The sequence below is a fragment of the Drosophila teissieri genome, chromosome 2R (assembly GCF_016746235.2).
Source record: "Drosophila teissieri strain GT53w chromosome 2R, Prin_Dtei_1.1, whole genome shotgun sequence".
NCBI lineage: Eukaryota > Metazoa > Arthropoda > Insecta > Diptera > Drosophilidae > Drosophila > Drosophila teissieri.
The window spans coordinates 10,104,561-10,122,502 of NC_053030.1; the positions used below are offsets into that span (position 1 = coordinate 10,104,561).

The 17,942-nt window shown below is 44.2% G+C and overlaps 4 protein-coding genes across 4 annotated transcripts; 2 read left to right on the plus strand and 2 right to left on the minus strand.

Moving 5' to 3' along the window:
- Positions 1-188: 188 nt before the first annotated feature.
- LOC122612515 (ribonucleoside-diphosphate reductase subunit M2) lies at positions 189-2,634 on the minus strand. Its single transcript, XM_043786193.1, has 3 exons — positions 2,420-2,634; positions 2,015-2,263; positions 189-1,363 (listed from the first exon to the last, which is right to left on the minus strand). Exons 1-3 carry the CDS (start codon positions 2,468-2,470, stop codon positions 482-484), a joined length of 1,182 nt encoding a protein of 393 aa, XP_043642128.1. The 5' UTR covers positions 2,471-2,634; the 3' UTR covers positions 189-481.
- A 443-nt stretch (positions 2,635-3,077) lies between these two features.
- LOC122612517 (RNA-binding protein 48) lies at positions 3,078-3,919 on the plus strand. Its single transcript, XM_043786196.1, has 4 exons — positions 3,078-3,237; positions 3,293-3,407; positions 3,464-3,608; positions 3,660-3,919. Exons 2-4 carry the CDS (start codon positions 3,315-3,317, stop codon positions 3,911-3,913), a joined length of 492 nt encoding a protein of 163 aa, XP_043642131.1. The 5' UTR covers positions 3,078-3,237; positions 3,293-3,314; the 3' UTR covers positions 3,914-3,919.
- On the minus strand, positions 3,914-5,857 carry LOC122612516 (presenilins-associated rhomboid-like protein, mitochondrial). Its single transcript, XM_043786195.1, has 6 exons — positions 5,697-5,857; positions 5,436-5,637; positions 5,076-5,370; positions 4,480-4,700; positions 4,226-4,425; positions 3,914-4,161 (listed from the first exon to the last, which is right to left on the minus strand). Exons 1-6 carry the CDS (start codon positions 5,741-5,743, stop codon positions 4,071-4,073), a joined length of 1,056 nt encoding a protein of 351 aa, XP_043642130.1. The 5' UTR covers positions 5,744-5,857; the 3' UTR covers positions 3,914-4,070.
- A 255-nt stretch (positions 5,858-6,112) lies between these two features.
- Positions 6,113-9,334, plus strand: LOC122613106 (glycerol kinase). The gene is made up of 4 exons (XM_043787114.1): positions 6,113-6,388; positions 6,443-6,571; positions 6,628-7,993; positions 8,127-9,334. Exons 1-4 carry the CDS (start codon positions 6,164-6,166, stop codon positions 8,342-8,344), a joined length of 1,938 nt encoding a protein of 645 aa, XP_043643049.1. The 5' UTR covers positions 6,113-6,163; the 3' UTR covers positions 8,345-9,334.
- Positions 9,335-17,942: the final 8,608 nt, after the last annotated feature.

The following is a 17,942-nucleotide window of genomic DNA, read 5'->3' on the forward strand; positions in this document are numbered from 1 at the left end:
AATAGCATTACAATGTTAAAGATCTCGTGACTATCGATAAGTTTACATACCATCTTTAGTTTGCAACGATTAATTAAAGATATTTAAATCTAAATAAATTCAAATCATTTCATTTGTAAAAACCATAGAATTGGGGTACTAAATGTAATTTTCAAAGATTTTTTAGAATATTGAAAACTCTCTTTCAATTGTAGTGCTTAATAATTGCCTATGTATAAATTTATTTAGAATGTTTTATGTACAATGAATTCGGAAAAGGTACGCTCCTCGTAATAGTCAAGTGTGTAGAAAATTGCAGTGTTTGAGCCGTAATTGGAGGTCCAAGTAATGATTAGGTGAATGTGTTGAAGGTCTGTGATAGTTCTTAGCCTACGTTAAAATTAAGACGGACTACATATAAATGCCGTCAAATTAAAATATAAAGGATGAGAAGCCAGCCCTTGAGAGGATTAAATTGCGACAATGATGACCGGGACCAGCCCTAGAAATCCGCGTCCAGGGTGAACACGTTATCCAGGGGGTTGCTGACCACTCCCATGCGCTGGTACTCTCCCACCTTCTTCTCAAAAAAGTTGGTCTTTCCATCCAGCGATATCATCTCCATGAAGTTGAAGGGGTTCTTGGTGTTGTAGATCTTCCCAACGCCCAACTCCACAAGCAGACGGTCCGCCACGAACTCTATGTACTGGGACATCAGGTCGCAATTCATACCGATTAAATTAACGGGCAGGGCATCGGTGAGGAACTCCTGCTCAATCGCCACAGCGTCGCGGATGATCTCGATGATGCGCTCACGCTTGGGTCGCTGCACCAGGTGCTGGAACATCAGCACGGCAAAGTCGCAGTGCAAGCCCTCGTCGCGAGAGATAAGCTCGTTGGAGAAGGTCAGTCCAGGCATAAGACCGCGCTTCTTAAGCCAGAAAATGGAGGCGAAGCTGCCGCTGAAAAAGATGCCCTCCACGGCGGCAAAGGCGATAATGCGCTCCCCGAAATTGGCCGACTTTGAGGAAATCCAGGACAGGGCCCAGTCTGCCTTGCGCTTCACAGCCGGCATCGTTTCGATAGCGTTGAACAGGTACTCTCGCTGGTGCGGATCCCGGATGTAAGTGTCGATCAGCACACTGTACATCTCCGAGTGCACGTTCTCCATGGCGATCTGGAAGCCGTAGAAGCAGCGTGCCTCTGTGATCTGCACCTCCTGGCTGAAGCGTTCCACCAGATTCTCGTTTACGATGCCATCGGAGGCGGCGAAGAAGGCCAGCACGTGCGAGATGAAATGGCGCTCGTCGTCCTTCAGGCGGTGCCAGTCAGTAAGGTCCTTGGACAAATCCACCTCCTCTACGGTCCAGAAAGAGGCCTCAGCCTGGAAATTAAAAATAAATTAAAATGTAAATAGATTATTACTGTATTACATTTCATTCATGTACTTTGTAGCTACATACATATAAGGGTACATCAGTCAAAAGGCTGGACCATATTTATACAAATGTTATATGTAATTGCGTTTGTTTTGTTTCGTAAGTGAGTTTTCCACTCTTGTAAAGTAAACAACTGTCTTTAATTTGATTCATTATAATAAGGGCTATCAGGGGTTATCGGGGGTTTAATTGAAGTCATCTTGGACAACGAGATTGTGAATGCAATTAAAAAGTAAACGGCGTTACAACAAAGCAATTAAAAGGCGGGAAATGTAACTGACTACATAAAATAGAATGGTGTGTAATCGTTGTGGTGCACTTTCCCGCCAAAACTGAAGCTAATGTTGACATTGGGTAACACACGATACAGTGAATCAGCGGAAGGGGGAGGGAAGTCGAGAGCGGTGGGAGGGGTTGTTTAGCCAAACAACCCAGCTATCATAAAGTCTGATTCATGTAATCAACCACGTTGAGTACGTGACCGGCTTTTGGCGCGCTTTATCTCGAAATGCCCGCCCTTTTGAAATTTTGCCGCCCAAAAAACGATTTTCACCACCAATGCAAATGGACAAAATATAGCTGTATGGTATACACACCTTCTTGTACATCTGCCAGATGTCGTGGTACTGGATGGGAAAGATGACAAAGCGTCGGGGATTCTCGCGCAGAAGGGGCTCCAGTGACGGGTCGAAGGGGGTGACGGACTTCTCCATGAGGGAATTGGCAGACTTGCCGATGCCATTTTCGGCGGATAACTCCTTGGCCAACTGGCCGTTCACCTCGTGGCCAATGGACATCTTGCGAACGTTGTTGGTGCTCTCCGTCAGAATCTTCTTGCTGGGGCTCTGTTAACAACAAAAAACAAAGAAGACCAACCGAGGCATGAGTATTTTTCCGCTGCGTAGCACTTTTCCTTGGAGAAATCCACACAAGCACACTGATCGCGGTATTACGTCTATGTATAGCTGTGAACTTTCCGAATTTATTTGCGTGTCGATTACCTTAAGCGAGAACTTCTCCATGTTGTCCGCAATGTTTTCCTTGGACGCCATTTGAGATGCTTTTGAATTGTGTATATTTAGCAGGTATTGGCTTCTCTGATTCTCTGGTGAAATTCACTATAACCACGCCGTGTATTAAGCGTACAGTTCGAAATTTGTGTGGCAAATGATCCGGGAAACGCAGCTACTTTGGTTTTTATGCCGGGCGGCAAACTGTTTCGATTTGCCGCCATTTTTGGTGATGGGAAAAGTATGGGAAAATCAGGGTTGTCGAGAGCTGCAGCTAGATGTAAGAAATTCAGGGTAAATATAATGAAGTTCCGGGTGAACATTTTTTTTTAAACCATCAAAGGCAAGAAGATGTTGCTTAGATTTAAAGAACTCTTACTACATTTTCTTCCTACTGCACCTATGTAAGGCACCAATTTGAAGTTTAGCCACGCAAAATTTTAAATAATGAATTCATTTCTGAAATGCAATTGTACGCGATGTTTGAAGCGTTGTGACAACCCTAGACTATTCCAGAAATCAACAGCTGACGACAAATCGGTCTCAATCAGTGATTTGAGTGAAAAGTGTTGGCTTTTTTGTAGATTAAAAGATACAAAAAAAAGAGAGAGCATAGTTGTATATATTTTGTTGTCAAATACATTGGCTTAAAATTCAACCTATCATTTTTTAATGAATCGTGGATTAATTGGAAATGCAACAGGTGCTTAATTTACTCAACTCAAAAACTTTGAGTGAATTCCATTACAGCACCTTATGTTAATAACAGTATAATAACATAACAGCTGACTTGTGATATTTATCGATAGGTAATTAAATTAATCGGGGACTCGAATATTAGTAAACAAATCTGTTTGGTTATAGATTACTTTTTAAACGCTGAAATATGGAAGCCCATTCTTCGGAACACCACAAACGTCTGGAATACTGCACTACCAGACTAAAATACCGTCAGGGCCGAGAATTAAAAGCTGTCAAGGTGGGATATAAAACCTTGTTTTCTTACTCTTCTACTGAAATTTCAATCATTTGTAGGTTTATACAGTGGCTAGTGAGTCTCGGCATTTGCTGATCTTCGGTGTACCTAAAATAAACCTTCAGGCTAATCTCAAGGCGAAACTGCAGGGATTTGGTAAAGTGCAATCGTGCATTTCCGTAACTTCAGAGATGATTTCAAAAAGTAGGTTAAGCCCTGTTCAAGATCTTTTTTACAATGTTCCTTATGTTTTAGTGGAGCTGGAAGCTTTTACAGATGTGTTCGCAGTGAAATTCGAGCGCCTAGAGGTGGCCAGAAGAGCCAAGAAGATGCTTGATGCCCATCAGTTTTATGGTGGAACCTTACACATATCCTACGCTCCAGAACGGGAATCAGTCGAGGAACTTAGGGAGAAGATGCAGCACCGAAGGAATGAGGTGGCTTTTCGTATTCTGAAAAATCAGAAGGATCAACCCCAAGTTCCGAAAAAGTGCCGGGAAGCAACATGATTACAGGATGTTAACGCTTTATTTAACTTAACTGATTTCAATGAACTTCTAAGGCAGAACGATGTCACTCTTATTGACACATCAGAGTGCTAGTTGCTATCACTCTCTAGCCTCAACTCCCTGTCCGTTCACTTGGCCAACCCTCAATCCTCCTGTACTATTTCTGCTTCGTCCGGCGCAGGTCGTGGTAGTAATTCAGCAAACCAATGCGTTTTGCCCATATCTGTGCTCCATACGTAGCCCAAAATCTGCCGATTACAGCAGAATTAGTAAGAGAACCAGTGATGATCAAAACATACACGCTAAACTTACATGCCAAACATGGCGCCGCCCAAATGCGCTGCGTGATCGAAGAACTTCCAGCCCAGCACGACGCCGGCAAAGTCGATGCCCATTAGCACTTTAATACCGGCTCCGGCGGAGAATGTCAATGCGGGCAGAAACAGAATGCTAAGTTGCGTGTCCGGATATTGAGTGCATACATAGGCCAACAGTGTCATTATAGCTCCAGACTAAAGGAAGACTTTTAAGTTTATAGATACTACATTGAATAAAGGCTGACTTACCGCACCCAGGGACATCCCCGCCTGACTCGTGCCCGCCTTGTAGAGCACGCTCATCAGACTGGAGAAGACGCCGGCGCTGAGGTAGACCGCCAAGAATTGCTCTTTGCCCAACGACAGAACCGCAGCGTTGGCAAAGCTGTGCATCACGTACATATTGGCAAATATGTGCATAGCCGAGTAGTGGCTGAATGTGGACAGGAACATGGGCCAGCAGACGACTCCTGCGAGAACATCATAGATCTTATTAGTTAAAAGATCCATTTGGTTTAAAAATAGTGCCTGAATAAAAAAGAATCTGACACAATTAAAACAAATTCGACAACTTTTATATAACCATATGTCCCAATTAGTAGTGTATATGGAATAAACGGGGATCTTGTCGTCTTGCTCAAATCGTAGCAGATACATCTACATATTTTCAAGTGATGTTTGATTAAAATATTTTTTTAGGCACTTTTAGTAATTGAATGTATCTTATCTGATACATTGTGATAATGGCCAAATTCACACATATATAAAATCCCTAACGATAAGTTTACATATCTATTCGTTAGAGGTTTAAAATGCGTAATTTCATATTGCATCTTAGCACTTACTCGCCGCTGGATTAGATGTGAAATAGGTCATCATGGTGCCTTTCAGAGCGGGCACGCGCCACATGGCGAAGGCCACTAAATTGCAGAGTAAGATAGGAGCAAACATCTTGTCGCCGGGCGTCAGTGAGTCCCAGTGTCGTCGGAATTCCTGCTTGAGCTGTGTCCAGTAATCTTTGTCCGCCAGTGACCGACTCTGCCACCAACCGAATCTCGCCTGGCGCGCCTTTTCCAGGATCAGGCTACGTGTGTTCTCGTACTCCAGGATGGTGGCACCCGCAAAGCAGCCGACCGTAAACTACAAATGTGAATCAATGGTTATATGGAAATTCCGTTCGAGTGCTGGCCATAATTCAAACTTACTGCTCCCGTGAAGGCCACCGCCTTGATCACATTGTTCACCGGCACCGTGGTGTTCTGCTCCGCAGCCAGAGGCTCCCCACTCGCCGGCTTGAGGTTGCTGCTCTCTTTTCGGTTTCTGTGAAACTGCCGGCATGACCTGGCTGCCGGATGACCAGAGTTTATCCGCAGGATTGGTATATTCACATTAGCACGACATCTGTGGCTGTAAGTTTAAGTTGGGTTACTCCGGATACGGAACTCTGTCACTGTCCGCTTACTTACGCCACCTGGGGCAGCCAGCTCCGGCAGAGCGCTCGACTCATGAGCATGGTAGTACGGATCTGTGCCAATTTAGCATGAAATATGTGAAATTTGTTTCTATTTTGCTTCGTGGAGAGAAGGGCCCGGAAAATTAAACGTGTGACCAGATGGTGCAAAGCCGAAAATGGCAGGGTTACCGAGTGGTGATAGAGTTGCGTAAAATGCGACAAATGTAGAACTGGAACTAGATCTTAATTGATAAATTAACTTTGGATCAAAATATATGATATTTTTTTAAATATATTAAATATAAACTCGTTTACATTTTTATTTTAAATTAGTTTTTATTTATATAGTTGAGCGAATTTGAAGCCGACTAAAGTCTAGCACAGTAGTTAAGCACTAATAGTCTCAATACATATTCATGATGGAAATTGTACAGCAACCTGCGGTTGGCGTATTCGCTAATAAATCGATAGGTAACATCGATGTACGATGAAACAACGATTTCTTACATCACTAGACAATTGGCGTTCCAAAAAGCGACAACAACAAAACACGGCTTGGTTATTTTGCTCGGCCAGCGCGCTTTAACACCATTTAGCACGTGTCCGTGGACACCGGACAGGCCAAAGATGTCCAACGGGCGCTACGGGAGGTTCGGAGCACTCATCGGTGTCGCCTGCGTGAACAGCACCCACTGCCGCTTTCTGGTGAGAAGGTCCAAAAGCCGAAAACGGCCGCTGACTCAGATTCTATTTCTATAGATTTACTCAACGAAAAATGCCGAGGTCCTGGCCTACCATGAGCTCAAGCTCCGTCAGATTGTCCACCAGGCGGGCTGGATGGAGTACGATCCTGCCGAGATATGGAAGAACACACAGGAGTGCATAGAGGTGCCTAATCACCGGGTTATATCATCATGCGGCACCTAATCTAACTACTTTTGCAGACCGCCTATAAGAACCTGGTTATACTGGAGATCAATCCACATGATATTATTGCCATCGGCATCGTAAATCAACGCGGAACCTCGGTGTTATGGAACAAGGAGACGGGACAGCCACTGCACAATGCAATCGGCTGGTCAGATTGCCGCAGTACTCCCATCCTGAAGAGCCTGCTCCATAATGTTCGGCATAATGTGGAGTACGTGAGGTATCGCAGTGGCTTGCCCCTAAGCAGCTGTTTCAGTGCCCTTAAGATACGCTGGCTGATGGATCACGTTCCTTCTGTAGCCACAGCCATTGAGGAGAACAAGTGCTTATTCGGCACCTTGGACTCCTGGCTTCTGTGGAACCTCACCGGCGGCGTAGAGACTGGTGTGCACTCTACGGACCTCACCAATGCCCACTACACCTCCCTTTTGAATCTGTCCACAGAGCAGTGGGATCCTAAACTCTGCCAGTTCTTTCGATTGCCCCTGAACATACTGCCGCGCATACGATCCAACTCCGAAATCTTCGGCTACGTGCTGGAGGGTCCTTTGCTGGGCGTTCCCATAGCGGCAATGATGGGTGAGCAGCCAGCAAGTTTGCTGGGCCAGCTCTGCGTGAAGGCCGGGCAAAATGTCTGCACCCTGGACGATAGCTGTTTCGTGCTTCTTAACACGGGCAGGGAGAAATTGGACTCAGCAAATGGACTGATAACGGGCATAGCGCACAAGCTGGGCGAAAAAGAGCCCACTAACTACACACTTGAGGGAGCCATTTCAAATGCCGGTTCAACTGTGACATGGCTGCGGGATAAACTGCAGATCAATACTGAGATTAATTCCAATGATAATGTGGTGGAGTCTTTGAATACATTCATCGGCGAGAACTCGATGATCTCGTCCTCCTGTTCCTCATCCATGCTGAATGCCGAGTGTGGACTGGCGGCCAAGAGGTCGGAGATAACGTTTGTGCCGGCATTTCATGGTTTGTACGCTCCTTACTGGCGGCACGATGCCAGGGGCATAATCTTGGGACTTACCAGCCAGACAACAGCGGAAAACATCACCCAAGCTGCTTACGAGGCCACCGGGTTCCAGATCTTTGAAGTGCTACAGGCATTCAAGCGCGATACACCCAACTGGGACCGCTCCTGCATGCAGCCTGTGCTTACGTTCGGCGGCGATTACGCCGAGAACTCGCATTTGGTGCAGTTCATAGCGGACATCATCGGCTACATGCTGGAGCGGCCGCAGACCACCTCGCCTGCTGGCTTGGGCGTTATGATAACCGCGGGCGTGACGATGAAAGTGGTGTCCCTGAAATATGCCGTAAAAATGTACTCCCCGCCCACGGATGTCTTCTCGCCAACAACTACCAAAAATCGTAAGTTGTAATTAGGTCACTGCAACGAAATAACAACTTTCCTTTTTTTTATTTCCAAATCTAATCCTGAGTTTTGTGCTCTTCCTACTAATACTTCCCAATTCAAATGTACATAACTATATTATTTTTCCAGGTCGAGAGCTGCTCTACAGGCGCTGGGATTATGCGGTAAAGAAATGCCTGCACTGGAACAACTACGAGACGTACGAGGCTGATGTCGAGCTGTTTGCTCAGCGAGAACTTGATCCCAATTTGCCTGTTAGACGTTCTATACCCGGCAGTGTATTTCTGATTTCATCATTTGCTCTGGTCCTCCTGGCTAACTACTTGAAGAACAATCCCCTGAAATAGTAAGAGAAGGGAGCAGTAGGGAAAACGGCAGCTCTATCTAGTCAACCAAACACGTTTAAATGTGTGCATTAAAATTTATTGTTTAGTTTAGCATGTAATCTTATATAGTTCATTTTATATGTATATATAATCCATTTAGTTTTTTGCCCGAGTTGTAGATCAAAATATTTGTGATTCACGTATATACAACACTACAGATATACAAGTCTTCTTAAGCATATGTTCTGATTTGTTAATCATTTAAGCTGTGCGTATTTTTTTCGCGACCCAAAGACAATTGTTAAAGCTTTTAAGAATTGAGCACAAAAGAGGGAAATCCTGCATGCGCCATAGATGATAGCCAGGAGAATGTGAAAGCAAACGGTTGAGATTGTGTTTTACAAGTGGAGAAAGCGAAGCACAAGTGCCTAGTGTTCGCCAGATGAAATCCATTTGCCGGTTAATTAGCTTGCTGGTCTCCTCCACGTTGAGAGGCATTCATCACTTGCCTCGGGCCGCAGCTCACCACATTGAATGAAGCTTAAGTTATTGCGCTTATTGTTGACACGCGAATTGTTGAAGGAGCAGCTGTGCCCGTGCATTTCAGCCAGCAGCCAATGTGCACTTGAGCGCGCCTCCCCCGGAACTGGTGAAGGAGTGCGATGGAAGCCATGGACGAGCACCCGCGGCTCTTGTCTCTGTTGCCCTTCGTTGTCGTCCAGCGAAGGGAGTCGCGCCGGTGAGGCACTCTTTCAAATGAGTTTTTATGTACGAGCGTGGTTAAATGCCCTACGGAAATATGAGTGAGGCTAATGATTTGCCATCGCAAGCTGCAACAGAATGTTTAAAGCACGGTTACTGACTTAGTAAAGGATACTATTATTTACTTAATTATTTATTAAAATTACAGATTGTTTAAAAATATAATTCATGCTTTTCCCAGAGCTTATGCTGTAAAAGGGATAACTACTACGTGAATTTAATGTTATAGTCAGGAATTTAGATAACTATTGAATTTGAAGCGCAGTAGGACATATAAACTGCCGTTTCTAAGAAAGTATTACTACCATTTAAATGTATAATCGTTTGGAAATGATAAAAGTTAAAATAAAACTAGTTGATTATCTAAAATGAAAACGTGGACTTCCAATTTGCTACATACATTGTTTGTTAGTTAGTTTTTTCTATTTGTATTACCCACAGTACCTCACTGAGATGGTCGGTTATAGCCATGGCGTGAATCTCAGTCACACATTCCCGCCCGCAGTCCGCTGAATTGGTTTGCATTTGTAGACAAAAACGTCGACGGGCGCAGTAAAATGTGAAATTTGTGCAAACAGTGAGACAGTTCCCCCACGAAACTCCTTCAGAGGTGGAGAGGTGGGAGGTGGGGCCCAAGACGCAAGTAAACTCCGCACGTAGTCAATTTAAATAAATTAACACGCTCTTGTGTGGGTGTGTGAGTGTGTATCTGAAGGGGCAAGATAAGGCGGGGTGTTCCTTCCGATCAAATCCGCAGGACAAATGGGTTATTCCAGCGTGCCCCACTGTGCTGCAATATGCCAAAATAGCGAGCATTTGACATGCCCACGTAGCGAGCAGGCTATTCCTGGTCGAGGGGAACTGGGTATCGATGTCCTGGCCGGGTGGGTTCCCCGTTCCCTGTTCCCTGTTCCCTGTTTTCCGTTCCGCCGTTCACCCCGTGCGGTTTGCCCCCGGAGTGGGTGCAATGCTCCTGGGCGGGTGCTTTTTGGCTGTTTTGTGCGACTGCCACAACGCATAAATCTTCAACTTTATGGCATCAATAAATGTCGGGGCGAAGTAATGATTTCGTCAAGTTCTTTGCCATTGTGCAGTCGCCCAAGCCGAGGAATCCTCCCCTCGGCGTTTGCTGCACTCAACGGGGGTTGGTCGTGCTCGAGCTCCTGGGTTTCTGGGTTCCTGGCAGGGATCTGTATAACTGGGTAGATCCTGGATGGCACCAATCGAGCTTCGAAGCTTAAGCCGAAAGTGCACAGAAAAAATAAAACCTCTCGTTCACTATACAAACACTTAAAAGTAAAACTTGTAATATTTTGTATATAGTTGAATAAATTTAAGATCCTTATAACCTTGAGAGTTATTCTTTATCTGATACCATAATAATGATAATGAAGTTAAAAACACTTTATTCATATAAATAAAAAAAAAAATAGTTTCGGTTCATTCAGTTTGGATATAGAACTCTGCATTTGCTTTGATTAGAAACGTAGCTACCAATTCTCTTGTAAGGCTTTAGTCCTTTGTATTTTACAATCCCATTTTTTGGCAGGGTTTCATACATACATTTGTCTGCCTGTACGGGTTCATTCACCTCCCAAACCCCAATAATAAATTGCGGGCATGTTGACGCCCACAAGGAGCCAGCGACTGAAAGGCTTCACACATTGGGCGCACAATTTATTTATTGGGCGAAATTTACCAGCAACTCTACGGCCGGAGCCCATCTGCATAAGCGGAAAGTATGGAGCTGGAGGAGCATTGAATATCCTGGCGAAAGGCTGCCTTATCAGCTGGAGCTGGAAAAGGAGCTCCTGCCACTGACAGCAACTTTTTACGCACTTTTTACGAGGCAACCCACCCAGAAAAACCTCGAAAACCCGCTTTCGCATGGCAGCCCGTCATAAAAATGTCGTAAATTCGCCGAAGCGAAAGTTTTCCAGTGGAGAACTGGGCTCAGAGCTCGGTGCCATCGTAAAAGCCTTAATTAATTTTCTAATCAACATTTTGCCTGCATGTAAATCGTCTGATTTTCCGAGTCCATTTCCAGCTCGCTTGTGTGTAGCATAATTTCAGGCGCTCCTCCCACAGCTCGCAGTACTTTCAGTACCAAAGTATCCAGAGTAGTTAAGCCTTCAGCTCGATTAGTTGGCCGGGCGTCTTGGTTAAGTCGGCGGCGATATGTCAAAGTAAACGCCTATAAAGGCCCAACTGCCGGGAAGTGGGCGGTGGATGGGCGGTCGATGGGCGGGGCATCCAAACTGGCGCCAGTAGTCAAAAGTAGTCAAAAGTTGCGTGCTCTGCGTTTGGATGATTCTGGACATTGTTTTGGTGGTGTTTACTCATCTTGTTAGTCGGCCCTTGTTTTTATAGCTGGGTACAGTAAAAGAAATATCCGATATTCGCTAGCTTAGAAAAAAAACAAATATTTGGAATAACTAAAAGTTTATATTACTTATAAGTATAAACAAGATAGGAAACCAACTTCGGCTTGCCAAAGATTATGTTCCCTTGCCGTTATTACACATTTAACAAAAAAGGAAGTTTATATACCGAAAACCAAAAACCATTTATGAGCAAAGAGTACGAAATTATTATTTCTAATAATTTTTGCTAATTTGTCTTTTGACAAAATATAATTTGGGTTTTAATTTGATCAAAATCGGATGACGGCTCTGGAATCAGTTTATCTTCAGACCATAAGTAGCTCATGGAACCGTATCTTCTTGTCAACTTCAAAATAATTTTAGTTTGTGAAATTCTCCGATAATCTTTTTAATATTTTATGCACTCTGAGAAACTGATGTTTATCAGGGTGAACATATTCTGCATCTTGGTTAACAAGAAAACCGACGTGATCATGTCGATTTGATTGGTGGTCCATGCAGCAAATTAACGTCCACGAGTAATCGGTATAAAAAGTGTCCACAAGAATCATATTGATACGATCTACAAATGAAGTCATACATATATCTAAAAGTGCACTTACTTACACTTTGTCGGGGTTAGTTTTTGCAGTAGTTAAATATATTAGGGTTTTTTTGCCTCAATGTTGATCCCGGAATTTTCGAATATAACTTATTGTTGGGAAATTGACATTTCTATAGTTTACTTTATCTGTTGGTAACTTTATAAAATCTTTGTTTGTACGCAGCTGAGTTTGTCTGGGGGTTAATTTCTCCAGGTGTTAGTTTGTCTGAGGTTTATTTTTTTATTTGTCCGTAGGTTAGATTATGTTTTTTTATCCGGATGTTGGTTTGTCTGATAATTTAGTAGTCTGGCGATTAATTTGTATGGGCCTTAGTTTGCATGCTGAAATATTTGCTGGGGGTTCATTTGTCCGGGGATTAATTTATCCGTGGGTTATGTATTTTGTCTGGCGTTATATTTTACAACATTTTTTTTCTGCATATTTTTGCTTTGCGTGTTTTTACTAGATTTTTAATTGTACCCTTTTTGATGGCAAGTATTTTAAATCTCTAAAGTGCTCTCTACTTTATTCATCAAGTAAGTGATTAGTAAGGATACGTTTCCAGTGTCAAGTCTACGAATTACCCCCTTCCAAAACGCCAAATATCACTCATTCGCCCCGTCAGCAGCAGCTCAGTCCTTGCCAATTAAGTGCGGAATTTCGGTTTATTTTTCTTGTGCACAACTGCATGGCACAGCACAAATTAATTTAAATATTTAAAGAGTTTAATTATTTTTTAACTGCCCAACAAGGACGGGCGCAGACAGGGTGGGCAAAATGGAGTAGAAGGAGGAGGTGGAGCAGGAGGAGCAGCAGGAGCAGCAGGAGGCCAAGTGCCATGATCCGGGGCCATAACTGCATGGCAACCTGCGAGGACGACGACAACGGGCAAACAGCCAAGCGTAAACTTAACTGACAAGTGGAGACTTAACTTCCCATAACAAATTGCATTCCAATTGCATGTCGGGAACGCACACATACCCCAGACCCCAGACCCCATACCCCAGAACCCAAAAGCCCAACCCCAACCCCTAGAAGCCCACCTTCTGGATGCCGTGGGGCATAAACAAACACACACGAAGTCGCATTCACTCACTGTTCTGCTCCTGCGGCAGGACTTGGTCGTCGTCATTGCTGTTAATTTAAATTGCTTTAAAAACAGCAGGTGCACAGCACACTGAATGGGCGAAATGAGAACAGAAACGAGTTCCATTCAGGGCAAATGGCAACAGGAGCAGCTCCTGGCCAGGAGTTTCCTCCTGCAAGCAGCGAGCACAGCCTCTCGAGCTGCCAGCCCTGAGATGCCATGCACGAAATAATCCTAAAGGGTGTGAAAAAGTATGAATGCAGCCAAGAATGTGCACACCAGATGGGTGGAGTTGGGAGCTGGATGGGTGAAAGGCTGCTATGTTCGCCTGTGGAGGACGCGAGAAATGAGCTGGCTCGCCGTGAAAGGAAAACAAAATTATGCAACTTGAAAATGGGCGACAGACAGACGTGGATGCCTACACCGAACCACACACAATCCCTACTCCTTGGCTGCTCCTCAGTTGCCATCTCAGCTGCAGCGTTCTGTTTTCCTTGCGCGATTGGAGGCGTCTCCTGATCCCAGTTCCATCCACCCACCTCCTTTACATGGTTGCCTCCTCTGTGGCTTGGTGCCCACTCGCCCACGAGGACGTCTCGACGAATGTGCTGGAAAAAAATGTATAGAAGACCAAAACTTATTCTCAAGAATGAGGAACAACAGACGAAAGAGTTGGATTTAAAGTTGTTTATTATACATTAGTAAAGCAGTTGAGTTGAGTAGTCACTAGGACATGAACCCTACCCACGTTGACAAAGTAGTTACATTTTGAATTCAATCAAAAACTTTACCAAAAGCTCCCAATTTTCCAGAGTGTAAATGTTCATTCAGTGCTTCTCCGCAAAAGTGAAATGTTTTGGGTTGCAGTTTCTACTTTGCATTCAATTAAATCCGGACTCGAAGTAATTGCCAAGTAAATACGAAGAGCAAACCGAGACGGCAGTAGACTATAAAAATGCTTGACAAGATAACTTTGCCAGGAGTTTGGGGGCTGGAAAATGAGGGGAAAACTCTGCATTTTTATTATTGATAAAATTTGCTAAGCGACAACTCTTTCCGACCAAAGTTCGTGCGGGTTGTGACAACCCTTTGGCTCCTATTGAACTCATCCCCTTCCTCCTACGAATCAGTCTATTAAAATTCAGGACGAGCAGCGGCAGCCGCAGAAGGAGAATCCCGAGGAGTTCCATGAAATTGTATTACCAAAAATATTGAATAGGGGAGAGGAATCGGGTGTAAGTAAGGAAGTTGAGATAGGGACTCCAGCCACATGTGTCGCCTTTAGGGGCCAATCGATGGCTGGGATTGGATGGAAAAGGCAGCTGAGCCCGCGGGTGCTACCTCCTCCTTCTCGGATACCCTAGGCTCCCCCGATTTCCCAGGAATCCTGTCGCACTGCGGTTCAATTCAATGATTTGTGGTCCTGGCTGTGTCTTAATTTATCCAGCAGCTTGCTCAGCTCACTCAAGACAATCGCCGCCTAATGGAGTGGGTTTTCGGGAAAGTTTTTAAAATACTTTTCAGTCGGTCTAGAAGTTTTGCCCAAGATCATTTGTATGCGGTGGCGAGCGTACAAGCAAAGTTTCTGCACAGCGGGGAAATAGTTTGGAAAATTCATTCTCCTTGTAAAAAAGTGAAGGCAGTCAGGGGAGAACTACAAGTTAAGGCTACTTATTAAAATCTCCCCTTGGCCCATTGAGCAGTACAAGCACTTGGCATTTCTTTGAGCACATGTGAGCTTACAACTCGCTTTTTCGGCTGAGCACTCGAGTTGCATTGTCCTTTTGTTCGGATGGCTGCTCGTTTCTGGAAAACGGGAAAACGGGTAGAAAGCTTTGGCCCAAGGACCTTAGGACCTTCCTGGCTGCCTGTTGGAATGTGTTGACATAGCGCTAAATTTTTCAGTTACTTTTGTTTGCCCTTCTGCTAGACTTTCTCCGACTTTCGCTCTTGTCTGTGGGTGTGTAGTTAAAGTTTTCCACTCTCTCTCTGCGGCATATTTGCTTGGGGCAAAGGGCAAAAGCCCGCTTAATGCTCAAGTCAAATATGTTGGCGCGTTAGACTGTGAAAAAGGATTTGCGGCTAATCAAACAATATGAATAAGGCACTGAGGACATATCCCATTAAATTGGGATGTTTGCCTTACCTGTTCCTTCGTAATTGTTACGGATTGTTATGGTCCTGAAACGGAACTGGATTTAATTTGAGTTATTAAATCAATTTATTTTCCAAAGAGGAAATCCTATTTATCAATGCTTTTGTTATTGTAAGCTCGGCTTAATAATATTTTGCTTGCAATTATCTATAATTATTTCAGAGATTCTTTCCCACTCCACGTCGGCGAATTTTCCATTTCACAGCTGGCAGTTACCCAACGTTCCATTACCTGTTTTATATGTTTGTGTCCCCCGCCCACCTCATTGAACTTAAATGCCCCGTGGAAAAGCAAAGTTTGTCTTCAGTTTTCCTTGCGCCTCTCTCTATCTCCAAGAACCCTCCCATCCACATTCATTTTGGCCGTGTTTCAGCCCACTAACCTGGCTCATTTACCGCTAATTCTCACAATGCTGCAATCTCGTTTTGGCCAAAGACAATAGTCGGAGTGGAAGCTAATGCCGCTTAACCGTTATGGCCATAAAAAGGAGATTCCGAAACTTAACGCAAAGCGACTCAATAAGCGATGGGTCACATCACCTGGGCTCCCGCCTAACCCTTGCCCGGAAAACTGAAACTGAAGCATCAGCCGCAAAGTCCCCCAATGGACTGCTGACTCCGCCTCCGACTCCAGCTCCGAGTCCATTGAAGCGTAAGGCTCTGGCAAACTCCATTCCATTCCAAATCAACTGCATTCCTAAGCCCTGTCAGGCATTTTATGGCCAACACGAAAGCTAAACTTTTGCCGAGGGAGTCGTAACCCCGCAAGGGAGCCAGTTTGTCCTTGTCCCATGCCTCCTCGGTGCTCCTGGTTTTCCCCGGTTTTTCCCGGCCTGTCCCCTATTTTCCCCTTCTGCTTAGCTGCGCTCGTAAAATTTTATGCGTTTTTTGCGCCCTACGCTCGGCGTTGAAAATGAAAATTGTTACTCCACAACAAGCGAGCTCACTGTCGGGTCGACTCCGGATCCGGCTCTAACTGCGGGCCTGTCCCCGGAATCCCATGCCCCGTATTTCAGCCAAGTCGAGTGTCGTGTCGACTGCCAGACGTGGCCAGGGGGTGGCACTTTGTTTGGCCCAGAGGTGAAAGCGCAGACGGCTGACAATTCATCGAAAAAAAGCCAAATCTCCGGAAGGACAATATACAATTTTGAGAATATTTTTTCCAACACTTTCGGTATTACCAATAGTTGGTGATGGTTATGTAAAACGTATACAAATTCTATAAAAACTTCATTATTTAGAAAAATAATGTTAAAATCGTATATTTGTGCATCTAAGAGATACATATCCATAAGATTCAAATGGCAATGTTCAAGTCTAACAAGTGATATACCAATTTAAGCTGCGTAAGATACAAATTTGAAAATTGTTCACCTTGTACATCTGTTTTGCCAACTTATTCATCATTCGATTTGAAATGACAGCTTTTTTTCAAATTGTTTTTCCGCCAAAAATAGCTTGAAAAAAGTTGGCAACTCGTTTTGAACTTGTCCTTTGTTTTGGTTGCTGCTTGCTTTTTACGACTGTGGCGTATTTATTACACTGAGCGGAAGGGAGGAAGCTTCAGCCTGATGTTTCATTTCTGTCGTTTCGCTGGCTCTGTCACTTACTTTCCCCACTTTCCCCTTTCTACGCCGACCTGTGCGTTAATGAGTCAACACAAAAGGCTCAGCTGTTTGTTTAATGCATGTTCCACCCTTTCAGACACCACCCCTTCAGGTGGTTGGGTGGCTGAGTGGGTGGCTGGAGTTTCAATGTCGCCTTTGTTGCGCCACGCCTTGTCCAAATAGAGCAAAGTATTGCCACGACTTTAAGGGCTCCCATCTCGCAGATTGACTCAAACGAATCACTTCAGGTGGAAGGTGTCACGACGACACATCTTCGCTTATCCCTAATGACTGTGCCCACATCCGATTGTCCTTTTCGTTGAACTTGAAATTAGGAAAGAAGTTGGTACAACAATATTTTACATATTTGAAGAAGATTTAAAGTTTAATTTTGCTTGTGTTATTAGAACCCACAAGTGCAACCTTGAAATTGTTGAATTAAAAGAACATAAGAAGCATCAATAAATTATTTAGACCACAATCAAAAAGATTCAAGTAACAAGAAACTATTACCAATCAAGAGTGCCTAGTTTTCTGAATGTGTAGTGAACACTGATTAAAGCTGCCACATTTTTCTGAGCCAGCTTGAATTAATTAAGTACGTTATGGTTTCCCTTTTGAGTTGTCTCACATTCAACATGCCCCAAAAACACAATTCAAAGTTTCCCTCTCACTAATTGTGCAGAAATTTTGCAAATGAAAGCGCCATAAAAAGCAGGGAGAATCCATAAAATTCTGCAATACACGCAGCCATAGGATTGCCATGGAGATGACTGCGTTATAAACGAGTCTGCGATGTGCTTCAATTATGTGCCAGGATGCTAGGATGCCAGGAAGCTGGGAGGTTTCCCCTTTTCCACTTTTGCGGCTGCAAAAACTTTTGCCATGTGATGAATGCGAAAATATGTTTTCGGGGACTCCATAATGAGGCAACGCGGCAGTGGCAGCGGCAGCGAGTTGCACCATCAATCTGCTGGCTTTCGAGTCACTTGATGGCTTTGCCGCTGGGCCTGTAAACAGTAGCCGAAAAATGTAATGCGT

What these genes read in the sequence shown, in the direction of transcription:
- LOC122612515 (XM_043786193.1), bottom strand. Translation starts at nt 2,470, where the DNA reads ATGGCGTCCAAGGAAAACATTGCGGACAACATGGAGAAGTTCTCGCTT. An exon ending in TGGAGAAGTTCTCGCTTAAG is followed by an intron (nt 2,264 to 2,419) that starts GTAATCGACACG and finishes TGTTGTTAACAG; the next exon opens with AGCCCCAGCAAGAAGATTCT. An exon ending in TCTGGCAGATGTACAAGAAG is followed by an intron (nt 1,364 to 2,014) that starts GTGTGTATACCA and finishes TTTAATTTCCAG; the next exon opens with GCTGAGGCCTCTTTCTGGAC.
- LOC122612517 (XM_043786196.1), top strand. Translation starts at nt 3,315, where the DNA reads ATGGAAGCCCATTCTTCGGAACACCACAAACGTCTGGAATACTGCACT. An exon ending in GAGAATTAAAAGCTGTCAAG is followed by an intron (nt 3,408 to 3,463) that starts GTGGGATATAAA and finishes AATCATTTGTAG; the next exon opens with GTTTATACAGTGGCTAGTGA. An exon ending in TTCAGAGATGATTTCAAAAA is followed by an intron (nt 3,609 to 3,659) that starts GTAGGTTAAGCC and finishes CTTATGTTTTAG; the next exon opens with TGGAGCTGGAAGCTTTTACA.
- LOC122612516 (XM_043786195.1), bottom strand. Translation starts at nt 5,743, where the DNA reads ATGCTCATGAGTCGAGCGCTCTGCCGGAGCTGGCTGCCCCAGGTGGC. An exon ending in CGGTGGCCTTCACGGGAGCA is followed by an intron (nt 5,371 to 5,435) that starts GTAAGTTTGAAT and finishes TCACATTTGTAG; the next exon opens with TTTACGGTCGGCTGCTTTGC. An exon ending in GGCGGCGCCATGTTTGGCAT is followed by an intron (nt 4,162 to 4,225) that starts GTAAGTTTAGCG and finishes TGTAATCGGCAG; the next exon opens with ATTTTGGGCTACGTATGGAG.
- LOC122613106 (XM_043787114.1), top strand. Translation starts at nt 6,164, where the DNA reads ATGTACGATGAAACAACGATTTCTTACATCACTAGACAATTGGCGTTC. An exon ending in GCACCCACTGCCGCTTTCTG is followed by an intron (nt 6,389 to 6,442) that starts GTGAGAAGGTCC and finishes CTATTTCTATAG; the next exon opens with ATTTACTCAACGAAAAATGC. An exon ending in GCCAACAACTACCAAAAATC is followed by an intron (nt 7,994 to 8,126) that starts GTAAGTTGTAAT and finishes TTATTTTTCCAG; the next exon opens with GTCGAGAGCTGCTCTACAGG.